Source organism: Branchiostoma floridae, chromosome 17, assembly GCF_000003815.2.
Source record: "Branchiostoma floridae strain S238N-H82 chromosome 17, Bfl_VNyyK, whole genome shotgun sequence".
NCBI lineage: Eukaryota > Metazoa > Chordata > Leptocardii > Amphioxiformes > Branchiostomatidae > Branchiostoma > Branchiostoma floridae.
Genome location: NC_049995.1, coordinates 1,415,688 through 1,430,402, shown reverse-complemented (window position 1 = coordinate 1,430,402; position 14,715 = coordinate 1,415,688). Strand labels below are relative to the sequence as shown.

At 43.6% G+C, this 14,715-nt stretch overlaps 2 protein-coding genes across 2 annotated transcripts in view; one reads left to right on the top strand and one right to left on the bottom strand.

The window, feature by feature from the left end:
* The window catches only part of LOC118404524 (AP-5 complex subunit sigma-1-like), a 4,984-nt gene extending 1,575 nt beyond the window's left edge, over positions 1-3,409 (top strand). The window contains exon 2 of the mRNA XM_035803653.1: positions 1,983-3,409. Within this exon, the coding sequence (XP_035659546.1) occupies positions 1,983-2,348 (366 nt within the window). The 3' untranslated portion in view covers positions 2,349-3,409. The remainder of the gene's footprint in view (positions 1-1,982) is intronic.
* LOC118404521 (cell surface hyaluronidase-like) overlaps positions 3,012-14,715 on the bottom strand; it is a 22,994-nt gene continuing 11,290 nt past the window's right edge. Inside the window, exons 12-25 of the mRNA XM_035803649.1 lie at positions 14,172-14,300; positions 13,974-14,062; positions 13,316-13,444; positions 13,030-13,065; positions 12,519-12,671; positions 11,921-12,101; positions 10,616-10,831; positions 9,114-9,319; positions 8,524-8,703; positions 7,989-8,211; positions 7,416-7,514; positions 6,580-6,743; positions 4,511-4,620; positions 3,012-3,160 (exon numbers count right to left, since the gene is read on the bottom strand). Of these exons, the coding sequence (XP_035659542.1) occupies positions 3,042-3,160; positions 4,511-4,620; positions 6,580-6,743; positions 7,416-7,514; positions 7,989-8,211; positions 8,524-8,703; positions 9,114-9,319; positions 10,616-10,831; positions 11,921-12,101; positions 12,519-12,671; positions 13,030-13,065; positions 13,316-13,444; positions 13,974-14,062; positions 14,172-14,300 (2,034 nt within the window). The 3' untranslated portion in view covers positions 3,012-3,041. The remainder of the gene's footprint in view (positions 3,161-4,510; positions 4,621-6,579; positions 6,744-7,415; positions 7,515-7,988; positions 8,212-8,523; positions 8,704-9,113; positions 9,320-10,615; positions 10,832-11,920; positions 12,102-12,518; positions 12,672-13,029; positions 13,066-13,315; positions 13,445-13,973; positions 14,063-14,171; positions 14,301-14,715) is intronic.

Below are 14,715 nucleotides of genomic sequence, written 5' to 3'. Positions count from 1 at the left end.
TCTGTGGTCTCCTCAGTGCTGACTGGGAGACTACCTGCTGGCTACTCCCATTCTAGTGAAATAGTTTAATGTATTAAAGCAGGTGTCTATAACTGTTACCAATCGTTATAGACTTTTATCATGTCTCCTCATATATTCAAACACAAACTCTCCAATTCTAGTAGCGTGTCTGCCATAGGATCTGCAATATATACATGTACCAGCAAAGCTGGTTTGGCGTGGAAAATACAAAATTTTTAGATGGCCACGTGACTGACCGGGTCAATATGCAAACTAAGCTGGCCTCAAGCTACACTTTTGCTCATACTAGAGTCACAAGTCGCCTGAGCCACATCGAAGCTACCTACCAGGGGTGGTTCGCGGGGTATGCCTAAACACCACAAACGACCACAAACGACCCAGAAACACCACAAACGATCACAAACGACTCTAATATGCAGTGTATATGGGTCAAAGACCTTGTGTGGTGCTCTGGAGACATTGTTTATACATTCATGAATTTAAGATAGTGCAACAAGTCCTACATATTCACCAGTTATTTTGAGTTAGTCCGGTTTCAAGATTAAAGAAATTGTTGGCCACCATGTTGGATCGTGCTTGCTTGCATTTGAGGCTGAAAAAGTCACTTTAATAGTATACAAGTTTTATAAGTTGACAATGATAGAATTGCGGTGTGCTATAATCTATGAACCAACAGCCTCCACAGTTTTATCGCCATGTCGTCTATGGAACCAAGGAAGGTATCGAGAACTTCCCCATGCAGACCACTAGCACGGGTGATCCAAAATGGCGGTCAAGAATTGCTTCCATCTTGAAACCAGCGGACTAACTTGAAATAACTGGTGAATACGTAGGACTTACTGCGTTTTTTAAATTCATAAATGTATAAACAATGTCTCCAGAGTGCCACACAAGGTCTTTGACCCATATACACTGCATATTAGAGTCGTTTGTGGTGTTTCTGGGTCGTTTGTGGTGTTTAGGCAGACCGGGTTCGCAAATTAGGTAACAATGTAACTTCAACCGTTCAGAGCCACATCATGCTTTGGTGGTTTCAGCTCGAAATCTGATCTGCAAACCGTCTTATTATGAATGGGGCCTATTACTTAACAATATTAATAAGCCAAAGTGAGACCACGTGGCTTAATCGGCAGCGTGTTCGCCTCAGGCCCAAGAGGTCCTGAGTTCAAAACCCGCTGTGCCACCAATATTGTGCCCTTGGGAAAGGCTCTTTACACGACTTTCCTCACTTGACTCAGGTGCAAATGAGTATCTAGCTGCGGCTAGTGGCAGTGGCAGGCCTTTGTGGCCATGTGGCTGAGACAGGCCTCGGGGGCATGTTCTGGCATGACGCACCCGCTTACACGAGTCGGAGGTAGGAGGAATCCCTTACATCCTTGATCGGAAGACCTTAGGAGATGGATATTCCGAACAACAAAGCTGCATCTGCTGAAGCCGTCTTACACGTGGCATACAGTTCTGTCCCTGTGAGACTTGGTGCTCCAGTAGACGAGAGGGTGGAGAAGGAATTGCACACCCCTTCTTCACCATAAAAAGTCATGTGCAGGTCAGGCAAACAGGTAAATGCCTGTCTGCCTGCTCATCTGTCAAATTGACAGGAGAATAAAAAAAAGCCATTTGTTTCATCATATGTAATCATCATAAAGGAATAAAGGAATCTCGAAAAGCCTGTGACTTACATACATAATGTATTAAGTAAATTTTGAGAGAAAAAGGAAAAGAACAATTTCTCTTATCAGTCAGTGCTCGTATCGCCTATGTGGGCAAATTTTGTATACAATTTCTTGTCAAAAGGACACAATGCCAAACTTTCCTAAAGCAGTTTACAGTATGACACTTATATACTTAGTCTATTAGATTACGTTTAATTTAGTTGTTATATACAGGTAGTTCAACTCCCATCTATAAACAGATTACCATACATTGTTCCGACTTTTTCTTGTTTTCTCTCTGTATTGTAGGTCAGGAGACATCTTTCCCAGGAGGGGGCTGTAGTTCCACAAACAGGCATCTTCCAAATGCCACCTGGAGAACCATTTGGAACAAAAGTGTTCACCGTGTGGCAGACAGCTGCAAACTGTGGCCTGGCGCTGGTCTGTGAGAACCATGAGAACCGTCAGCAAGCCGCGGCCACGCTGTCTCAGATCTTCCGACTGCTGAGACAGCACCTGCGAGTGCTGACCCAGCCTGAGGAGGTGCTACAGAAAGCGGACAGGGTGGCGGCCATCCTGCACCACTTCTTACCTCAGGGACAGCTGCTATTCCTGAACAGTAGGGCTGTGAGACACAAGGAGAAGGAGCTGGAGCTCATGCTGTCTGGGAAATGACAGTAAATGAGTAATGATGACTTTAGGGATGCTGCTGCTAAATATGATACATGATGAGAAGTAGCTAGTTGTCCTGTCTGGGAAGGGGACAGCTGTATAATATAGAGCTGTTAGGCACATGCTGTGTGACTTTAGGGATAGCTGCTATTCCTAAACAGGATTGGATAACGTCATCAGCAGTATCCCTACGTGACATGATCACTCCAGTCAATGCGACAGTGGTCAGCACATCAAGCGGAATCATACAATGAGGCATCCTGAGTAGTATTAGTAATGCTGTGAAAATGAGCTGTTCCTTAGAAGTAGAGCTAGTTGTTAGGGACAAGAAACTAGAACTCATGCTGTCTGCGAAATTAATATCTTCACAGAGATATCAACCAAAATCAACAAAACCAAACTTTTTCTGTTGTGTTTGGTTCATAGTATTATATTAACTTGAAGCTTATTTTCACACTTTATCTGTATTTTTTCCACTCCCTTCCAGCAGATTTGCCCCCATAATTAGATATGATAGGGCCATATTGTTATAATTGCATGGCTGACATGGTAAATGGACTCTCTTGATATATGTTTATATAGAAGAAAGCAAAAAAAAGAGCAGGAGGTTGCTGACATGTGATCTGAGTCATGTTTTATTCAGTATCATGGACTGCCACCATTGGTCGATAAGACCACTCGTTCCAGTTGACCAGTTCAGCCCATGAGAGGAACCTTGGTGTAGATCTGTGCCGGACCCTGACCGGACGGCAGGTTGACCTGCTGGACCCAGCTCGGCCACACGGTCCCCTTGAAACCAACCATCGCAAAATTACCTGCAGTAAGACAGAGAAAACAAGTGACAGAACCTCATAGCCATCCCTTCCTCAAATGTCATAAGCTTGCTTTGTGGGGAAATGATGATATGTGACATAAAATTCTCACATTTCCATTAATTGCACCTGTCACAATTTACAATTGAGTTAGTATAGTATTTTCTCACTAATTATGTAAAGAAGGTTTTAATTAGCAAGATGTAATGAGCACAAATCATATGAATTCATTAAAATTAAATCACTTCTTTCAAAAATTACATGTGTTGCATGTATTGAAGTTTTATCATTTTTCAGAAACTTTTTATAGTTTACTACTTGTGTCAGAAAATCAAAATCGATCTATCCCTTCTTGACCTGTTCTGTTTCAACAGGGAGGTTTAAAAATGTTTCAAGACAAAAACAAGCTTGCAGTCTCAAGGAAAGCTGCTGAGGGGTGATTTCTGTGACCATTTACTAGAATGGAAGATTCAAATCTTTTCTCTAAGAGAGTTGCATTTGATTGGTTGAAGTGAAGCATGTCCTTGCAGAAGACAGACGTAATATGAAGGACCATTGGGACAAAACCTGTGAGCACACAGCTCCTTTGCCTAGCACACAGCCCCTTCACTGTGAGCACACAGCTCCTTTGCCTAGCACACAGCCCCTTCACTGTGAGCACACAGCTCCTTCGCCGAGCGCACAGCCCCTTCGCTGTGAGCACACAGGTCCTTCGCCGAGCGCACAGCCTCTTCACTGTGAGCACGCAGCTCCTTCGCCGAGCATGCAGTCCCTTCGCTGTGAGCACACAGCTCCTTTGCCTAGCACACAGCCCCTTCACTGTGAGCACACAGCTCCTTCGCCGAGCGCACAGCCCCTTCACTGTGAGCACACAGCTCCTTCGCCGAGCGCACAGCCCCTTCGCTGTGAGCACACAGGTCCTTCGCCGAGCGCACAGCCTCTTCACTGTGAGCACGCAGCTCCTTCGCCGAGCATGCAGTCCCTTCGCTGTGAGCACACAGCTCCTTTGCCTAGCACACAGCCCCTTCACTGTGAGCACACAGCTCCTTCGCCGAGCGCACAGCCCCTTCGCTGTGAGCACACAGCTCCTTCGCCGAGTGCACAGCCTCTTCGCTGTGAGCACGCAGCTCCTTCGCCGAGCGCGTAGCCACTTCGCTGTGAGCACACAGCTCCTTCGCCGAGCATGCAGTCCCTTTGCTTTGAGCACACAGCTCCTTTGCCTAGCACACAGCCCCTTCACTGTGATCACGCAGCTCCTTTGCCGAGCATGCAGCCCCTTCGCTGTGAGCACACAGCTCATTTCCTAAAACAGGTTTTGTCCCAATGTACAGACATTACAAGTGGTTATCACACCTTTGTCATCCGTGGCGACAGGCTCGGCTGCCCCTATCTCCTTCAGGGCCACCAGACACTCCTGGGCATAGCGACTGGACCGGTCACGCACAGACACCACCACTATGGAACTTCAAACAAGAACGCGAGAACTACAAATTTGATATCACAGTAATGTTTGCTGTGTTTATCTAGCGTCTAGTATTGTGCTGTTGTCACAACTGATCTAGAGAATACAGTTTGTATACTCGAGTTCCATGATTGCATACATTGTATAATATGTATCATATCTAGAGTTCCATGATTACATACATTGTATAATATGTATCATATCTAGAGTTCCATGATTGCATAAATTGTATGATATGTATCATATTATCTAGAGTTCCACGACCTCATAACTTTGCCAAAGGATGTTTTGAGTGTGACATATTGTAAATCATTCTCATTACTTATGCAAACAAGGTCGTCATTTGCATAAATTATACCAGTTGACAAAAGGTGTTAAGAGTATGAAAGTCTCCTCGTAGCAAAAAAAGGCTATTGTAGGATTTCCTGATAGATTGTAATGTAAATTGTCCTGGTTTACAAGATTTATGTCTAACAATGTTTACCTTAACTTACCAAATGCTGCATGAATGGTATTACCATCATTTGGTACAATAGAATAATAATATTTTATTTATTTTCAAATTAGGTCTTGATTTACAAAATTGATATCTATTGATAGCCTTCTCTTTCTCAAATACATATGACATGTGAGGCTCCTATAATGGAATGTAGCGATTTTATAAACTTTCCTCCCTAATTACGAGGGGTGATCAATAAGTTCTCGGCCCCACCTAGAAATGATAAGCACAACTCAAATTTTGAGGCACAACTTCATAGTATGGAGCCTTTTATCCATATCCTCCAAATTTTAAATCATCGAAGTCATTACTTTACAGACATTCATTTTTTGCAAATCAGAAGGTAAGTGGCGAGAAAAAAGTGGTGTGAATTGTGATCAGATGTGTGGGTCGAGTTCCCAATGCCGTAAAGTAACAAAAGACATTGCCAAAATGTTTGATACTGATTCTCTTCCTATTTCAAGCAAAAAGAATTGGGTGTCTGACTTCCAGCAGCACAAGTTGCCCCGCCACATCAGGTCAGGTCAATTGTCAACGATTTTCTCCCTTATCTAACATTACTGGGTGTCGCCTGCAAAGTAATGATCACAATAATTCTAATTTTGGTACATATTTATATAAGACTTTATACTTGACATCTATGCTTCAAAATCTGAGCTGTGCTTTTTATTTCTCGGTACAGCCGAGGACTTATTGAAAACTTCACGTACATGTATAAAGCCTTATATAAATGTGTACCAAAATTCAAATTATTGTGATCATTACGTTGCAGGCGACACCCAGTAACGTTAGGTAAGGGATAACGAAAAAAAGTGGACAATTGATCTGCAACCTGAGGTGTTCGGGTCAAATTGATCACACTTCACCCTTCTTCTAAAACGAATGCCTGGAAAGTAATGACTCCATTGATTTGTAATTTGGAGGATATTGATAAAAGGCTTCATACTATGAACTTGTGCCTCAAAATTTGAGTTGTGCTTATCATTTCTAGGTGGGGCCGAGAACTTATTGATCACCCCTCGTATGCATATTACATGCAAATTTGCATAATGCATAATTGCGTGAATCATCAATCAAGCTATTTTCATACAAAGAATGATTACGACCCATCAATTCTCTTTCAAAATCTGGAACAAAATTGGTCCCTGCAGTTAAAAAAGGCCGCTAGAGAGCCCAAACCTACACCACCACTTATTCTATGCCCCAAAACCTATCTACCACTCAAAAATCGATCATAGCATATTCACAAGCAGTGTCTTAGCTAGGGGGTCTAATATAGAATTTGGCCTCCAGTTCCCAACCTGTACCTACCTTCGAAATATCACAAGGATCCATCAACAACAGCTTATGTTCAACAGCTCAACAACTTATGACATTGCACACATACACAAACAGCGGCTAAAACATAACCATATTGGCTGAGGTAACAATCTTCCCTATGATATTAGGCAACGTCCTTACTTTATGGGGATATCGTTGCGTATGAAGTTGGCCATTCTCAGGTCGATGTCTGTGTTGGAGCTGTGTGTGTTGAACGTGGATTGGTGGGTGATTGTACCGGACACTGCATCAACACCGAGTACCAGGTACCCTCGCGTACGGTGGTCATAGCGGACTCCGTTAATCTGTGGTCGGGAGAGGACATTCAGAAGTGACATGTTTGGTGCTGGATGTGCTGTACATGTCATACGGGCTAACAGAAAGGGGGAGGAGTTCCACACATTAATGATGATGTACCTTTTTAATGTGGGACCTTCCACGTCAAAGTCTTAATCATTCTGATGATAACGATCTTTGAGGATTAACAATTACATGAATATAGATGAGATGACACTAGTTACACTGTAATATCCAACACAAAAATTGGACTCACTCAAATTTTCGACTGAATAGCACCAGTCTTTGTCAAGGAATGAACAATCCACTGCTGTCGTGACGTCACATTATGCAGATAGAACACGTGACTCAGTAAGCAGTGGATCGTAGGTTGCCGAACGTCTATGGCGCACACCGTCTCTGTTCAGGGATGGTTGTAAAGCTCTGATGTTTCTTTGATCCCTCTTGCGAAAAAGTCTGGTTCTATGTCCAAGATTTTAACTTTGTCTAGTGAGACTGAATGATCAGGTGATTCGTGACGTCACGACGTCAGTGGATTGTTCATTCCTTGACAAAGACTGGTGCTGTTCAATTGGTGAGTCCAATTTTTGTGTTGGATATTACAGTTAAACTAGTTCAATAATGACTTCTACCAACACAGATGAACTTTCAAGTTGAGATGACATTATGTTCTGCTGTACCTCTATGTACGGACTGTGGCCGAGCTGTAGCTCCTCCCAACCAGCAGACACCACTGTCACCTCCAGGAACCGCAGGGCAGCGTCGAAGATGATGGGTTCCTACAAGTACAGGGAACTTAGGAATCTGGGAAGTGTGAAGAGTGAAATACATTGTAGTGCATGGTTTGTGTGTAAGCCGTGAGATCGCGTGGCACAGCGGCAGCGTGTTTGGCTCGGGACCGAGAGGTCTCGAGTTCGAATCATGCCGTGTCACCGATCTTGTGCCTTTGGGAAAGGCACTTTACACGGCTTTCCTCACTTTACTCAGGTGAAAATGAGTATGGTCGTCCCTAGGATAGGCCGTTAAATGGAGGTCCCGTTTTGGGGGAGAGTCACACCCCACACACGCTAAAGAACCCCCACACGTGCGATGGTGCGGTGTGCGATGGTGCAAATCCTTCCTTTAGAATTGGTGATTCACTACAAATCACCCGGACTCCAGGAAGAATTGTGACATATCAGTCACTAATGGAGATCTGTATCAAACCAAACCAAACCGTACGTAGTTTCACAAGTGATGAAGCATGGCCTCACCTGAGCCCCACAGCCGGAACAGTCCTGGACAATACTCATGAAGCTGGACATGGGGACGGCTTGTGTGGGAGTCAGACTGTACTTCGGGTAGGTTGAGGCTCTACAGTCGCTGGGCTGGTTCCCTGTCATGGTGGCGGTGATGACAATCCGCTCACAGCCCACATCCGAGCAGTAGTCATCCCCACTACGGGCCTCCTGAGCACGTGCCTTCAGGAACAGCAGGCTGAAACATATCTCCAACACGTCTACAATAGCGAGCATGGGTATACTTGATCTACAGACTGAGAATAAAGGCTTTCAGATTTCGCCAGAGTTACTGCAGCTGGTGATTAAGTGAGTATCTGGCTTATCTAGAAACATACCAAAACGCAAGATAGTTCTCAGGACTGGCATGAACTGGCATGATTCGTGAAGTAAAAAAAATCATTTGGCCCATAATGATACTGAACGTCTGTTGATTTTGTTAGGTCCTCAGCTTCCCATTACATCATCAAACGTCCACAAGGACGTATACTATCTGAAAAGTTTAGCTTACCCGGTGCTTTCTTCAAAGTAGAAGAATTTTCCACTGCCGGCCTCCACATCAGCCAGACTGGACACCGGGGACATGTCCTCCTCGTACATCACCTTCTTGTTGACACGCCGCTCGTGCTGGTACTTCACATCAAACGTGGTTCCTGGGGGATAGCACAGGCCCAGCCGCACCCATTCCCCGCTACCGGAGCCAGGGAATGGCAGAAACATTTTGGAGATTGTTCAGACATAGCCAGAGTGGGGTACACGTTAAATCGCGTAGAATATATCAGATACTAGTATATGGCTGTCACATATATTTATCGATGTTGCAAAAAAAAAAAAAGAATGACATCGTTGTTGTAAAAAGTGCGCTTGGAATGTTTACTATAGTTTGAGGGTATTTGGGGGTAAAATCGCCATTTGTATTATGTGAATGAGTCAGCACTATTAGAAATATGCAAGTAACTTTGTCAGCATTATTGGAAACAAGTCAAAGATGAAAGTTTTGAGAAACTGACGAGACTTGTACTGAACATTCAAACTTCGGCCCTTCCTTCTGTTAGACAAAAACGATATTTCAGTAGGCTGCGGAATGAAGAGTTGGATTACCTGTCAAAGTTAAACATGTAAATGGTGACCTCTTCTGGAGCGCGTGTGTCCCAGTGGATGGTGTATGACTGCTGTAGCGTCACCACAGGCTGGTAGAACTTGGTCACCAGTTCCCGTGCACCCGCCATGGTCATGGGCTGGTCAGGGTACTCGTCACGGACTATGGTCATGGTCCGGGGCAGCGCTGGCTTGGCAACAAAGAGTACCTGTGTGGACGTACGTGTGGAGGCAAAAACATCGAGGATCATTTTTGTTTCTAACAAATCTTTTGATAAGTAAACGTTCTTATCCCATAATGGTTCTTAAAATAAGGGGACAGGGCACCTGACCCAAGCCTCTTCAAACACGTGGTTTCAGCAAAGATGTTATGTTGTATTTTGATATATCGTACTATTCGTAGATGAAGGTTAGACATCCAGGTAATAAGATACGCAAGGTAACTATTAATCAAGCAATTTAAACGGCCACACGTTTCAGACAGCATACGATGTTTATTGAGACACTGGTAACGACCTTTCGTGTCAATCTCTGAATTTGAAATGCTAATTTTCCATGGAGAAACTATTTTCGTTTCCTTTTTGGAATGTCTCGGAGTAGTATGATTCCTGCCTAGACACATTTGTACTAACTACTATATCATACAGTTGTTCAAGGCCATAGTCAGATGAACAAATTTAGAATGATGAAATGGTTACTTTAAGTTTCGCTACATTTTCAGTTCGCTAAAGTTTGTTTCGCTACAAAGCAAAGTTTAAACTTTAACTTAAAGTATTTTCGTTGAATGCTCTTTCTGAAAATAGACGAATACATTTGCTTTAGAAATTGGTTTCCTACAATCACAAGTTCCACTACCTCCTACCTTCACCAAATAATGTTTTGCGATGTATCATGCATGTTTTTCATGAGTTATTCCCTTTCACAGTTTCACACAATCGACACACTTTCATACTCTCCAAGCAGAGGTTGAATCGCGCAGATATAGCAGTAGTCGGAAAAATACATCGGCGCCCGACTACTACTATATCTGCGCGATTAAACCTCTGCTTGGAGAGTAACACTTTCACACAATCGACACTTTCACACTTTCACACAATCGGCACTTGCAGTTCCAGAAAAGGTCGATAGGGGTCCAACCCCACACTACTTCCTGCCTGTCACATGAGCCTATTATATGCCAATCAGATGTTTCGCTGCAGTACCGTTGATAGCTAGTAGACCTTTGTTTTCCGGTATCGTTAAGATCCATCCACGGCTTCTTGAGTTATGACGCCCACAGACCCACAGATACACAAACGGTACTAAAGACATTTATTAGCCTTCTTGGCGAAGGTGATAATAATAAGGTGCACCAGGCCGTTCCGATCAGTTTTAGCAAGTAGCTTTTATATCAGATATATAAAAGCTCCTTGGTTTTAGCACCACACCAAAGTATCGCTACCGGCTAGATCCCCTGGCTGAAGCATCGCCGGTTCACATGTTCCACGTGTCACTTCTGACCCTACCTGTGCCAACTCTCCGCTGCAGATACTGGCTCGCCACTCCGGTTTGTCCACACATCCGGGGTTCTTGACCATGTAGTTGTCCTGCCTGACCACGTACGTGTCCGGGTAGCCCGTGACGCTCCCGTCCAAGTCGTGAAACACCTGGTTCTTGTCTCCATCCCTGTCGTTTGACATGTAGGGGATGTTTTCTCCCGTAGTGAAGACGCGGGTTTGCACCTTAGGAAAGACAGGGTCAAGAAGTATGAATGAAAGAATGAATGAACCAAGGAGGTGATATAACCGCCTTGAATGAACTCAGTAGTTATGGCATGACATTTGTACATGGTACAATGTAAGGCAACGGTAATAGATAAATGTGTACAATGGCGTTCGTCTTAGTTCTATACTACATAAGAACAGGAATGTGAGCATAATTGGCAAAGTGCAATATACAAGTTAAACTTTTTAGAGCAGTACACATGTATTGGTCTAAATACGTAGATATGTAGTCTGGACATGACATAAGTAGATTGAAAATACATGTGAACGTGATATAGCAATAACGCCATTGCAGCATTGTGACAACATTCATGGTCAAGATCAAAGTCTGGGGGCCCCCAAAGGGTAATAATTCTCGGCCCGGATTGATAAAAAGTGATGGATTCTCCTGTCCGACAGATGAGTAAGCAGGTACTTGGCGAGGTGGGTCCTCGTGGAAGTCGATTGATGGAAAGTTCTAGATGTACCAGCCTATCAGAAGAAGACAAGAAATTCACTGATGTTTTTGGAAAATAATGAGTGGCTTTAGCACCACAGTATATACAAGACATCATTCCACCAGGAATTTGTGACTCTGTCCCATAGAACATTCGTGCCAAGTAAAATCTCACCTCGCAACTCAATTACCATACTTTGTGTTCTTCGATGCTGCAAAAGTCCTCGTCACTTTCGCATGCACAGAACATCTTTGGCATTATTCATAATTTTAGTCATTGTTTGTCTATGTCAATTAAGAGGTAGATTCTCTTAATTGACATAGAACCAACTTGTCTAGTTTACGTTTACTTTCTGCTCTCCATTTTTCTCTTACGCATGTATGTTGACATTATGGTTTTTACTGTTGTTTTATTCTTATGTCTTGAGTAGAAGGCTTTACATAAGCATCATGCTTGTAGCCTAATATATTTGTACTCACAAAATATATGTGAATAGAATATGATAGAAAAAAAAATGATGTCAGCCGGATCCATATGATAGGTTCAACAAACACCAAAGGAAAGGTTACAGTAGTTGCAGTTCAAATACAGTGAAAATGGATTCGCTTACATCTTCAAACTTGAGGTTGGTAGCGTTGTTTTTGGGTGACATGTGCCAGTCATTCGTGAGCCGCCAGCCGATGGCGCTGCTGTAGCGGCCGTACTCCGGGGCAGAGGCGTACTTCTTAAACGTGCAGCTTCTAGCCAGAGTAGGACCGTCATAGTAGTCCAGACCTCGCATTGGAAAGACCCTAGCACAACAAATACAAAGAAAAACACCGAACTGTTTTTAGGCCCCAAACAGTTCAATTAGTCTAAATGGAATATTACCAAATTAAATGGCGTGTTCAATAAGGTCTCACCAAACGCATTCTCTACAGACCCACTTCCCATGCGAGAACGTCGAAGAAACTAGGTGGAGTGGGTTTTAAACACAAAAATTGTACAAGTTTTCGACCGATTCTTTGGAAGGTGACGACAATGATACCGGTCACTCCTGTGGAATTTGCGGAATGTCACATGACAGCAGAATACCTGAAGAATGTGAAAATCACAAATCAACTTTGGGTGATTGTAACGATACGACGACCTCCACATGTAGGATTGATTGGAATTCGTAGAATGCTGTAAACTAGGAATTTGGACTAAATAAGTTGGAAAGTTCTTACGTTGTGTCAGGAAAACTCCTCTCCACCGCCCGGACCCCGCCCATACCCCACGCCTTGGCCCCCCTCATGGTGCCGACGTTTGCGCTCTCTCCGATAAAAATGCTGTTCCAGATCTGCTGCGTTCCACCAACGTCTTTGGGGAAAAATCCCGAACTTGCAAAATAAAACATACATGTGCACTACATTACATCTTACATGTGTATGTATGTCTGTGTATGTGTCTGTGTGTCTGTTTGTGTGTGTGCACGTGTTTACGTGTATGTGTGAATGTGTGTGTCTGTGTGTGTGTGTGTGTATTTGTGTGTATGTGTGTGCGTATGCGTATGTGTGTATATCTCTTTCTGTGTATGTAGGGTAATGTAGAACGATTGATCTTTTTGTATGAATTCAAATCAATTATAGAAACAGACTTTCTTCCATTGTTTCTAGTTCTCCTGAACTTTTTAATATCTGTTTGTGTGTAAGATGAGGAAATATGAAACCATAAAAAGCGGGCGGACTTCTTGCTTACCTTGCCATTGTCAGACCCACGCCGTTGTCAGCAAACCTAGAAAATGGACAAATGCAAAAGATAAGACTATTGATGTTACCGTGAGTTCATAGATTGAAATTAGTATGTGTATTTCGGGAGTGCAAGTCGACGAACAGTGGTTTCAAACTGCAATACTACCAGATGAAACCACTGTCCGTCTACTCCATATACATACCCTGATCTTAAAACAACGGATATAGGTTACCCCGCGTTTAAAGGTGAACTAGCGTTTGAAAGTTGTCTACTTGCAGATTGCAGTACTTACGCGCATCTATCGTGCCAGATATCCCCGCCCCTGATCCATTCGCCGTTCAGGTTCTTGTAGGCGATCAGCCCTTCAATCATGGCGGGTTCCCGCGGCTGCTGCAGGTCAGCGTTCTGGTGGGGGAAGTACCTGCAGTGTGGTGATGGAGGAAGCGTTCAGCATAGAACAGCCAAAATAGTGTTTATTTGTTTGTTTGTCTGTTGTCAACTCGAAAAATGACTTCCAAAAATTTAAAGAAGAATGGATTTCCGTGATGGTCATGTCAAACAAATTATGATGAATGCTAGAGCGGTTAGACAGTGACTTACAAGCTTGCAGAAGTAATTAATTTTAGGAGAAGTGAAACGAACGTGCAAGCGTAAGAAGACCATATAAAACGTAGCTACATCAGCTTTGGGTAGTCGCTTACTGCTCAGTGGAAGATCTACCCAAGAGTATAGAAATCTATGGAGGATAGGGCTGGATGGAGGGAGAGAGTCCATTCGTGTTCAGCCAGCAACCAGCACGACCAGATGATGATGTAACGGTTTGGCGTGCAACATTTTAAAAGTCAGCCTTTATGCAGCGGTAGTTAGCTTTATCATCGCACCATGCCAGTGCTTATTCCAACACAACACGCTTTCAATTTAATTGGCAATTCGAGAAATACTTCAAGTACCCTTGTCCTTGTCCTAGAGACAGATACTCTTGAGGAGCCCGGGCAGAAGCTGGTGTGGTCTTCACGCGGTCGTCTATCATGAAGCCTCGCTGCGATAAGTGAAGACAACAGGCAAGATACAAACAAAACATTCTGGAAAGATTGGATTCAACGATACACTTGGAGGGAGACAACTGAAACAACAAGTTTGTTCTTTACCTTTGCATTGGAATGCACTCTGTTGTTGTAGAACCGTCCTAACGGGGTCCGTTCGGCTTGTTTGCGGGGCAGGGACCCTGCAGACAGCCCGGTCGGTTCATCGTGGAAGATGTACCAGATCCCGACCTCCTGCGGAAGTACAGTGTAGTAGTGGTTCAACCTTTAAAACTCCAACAGGGACATTTGAAGCTCTAGCTTCTCAAATTACCTTGAAGTCACAGATCTGATGACAAGACTGTACCTGCGTGTACATCTCTGCCGTGGTTATGGATAAGACTGGCTTGATGAGAGTATCATTATATTGATTCGGCGTAACACACCAGCATCACAGGCACGCGGTGCGACAGAAGCTGGTTATTTTACACTGAACGATCAGTCACTTTTGCACATCTACATGTATCTGCAAGCGTTCTTTGAAACTATCCAGATAAGATACTGTGCTTTGTGATAACAAATTCCACTCTACGATAGTTCTGGGAAAATACGAACTTTTGAACACATCAATCCCAGGTCGGTAACTCGACTGGTACTTGAATACTATGAA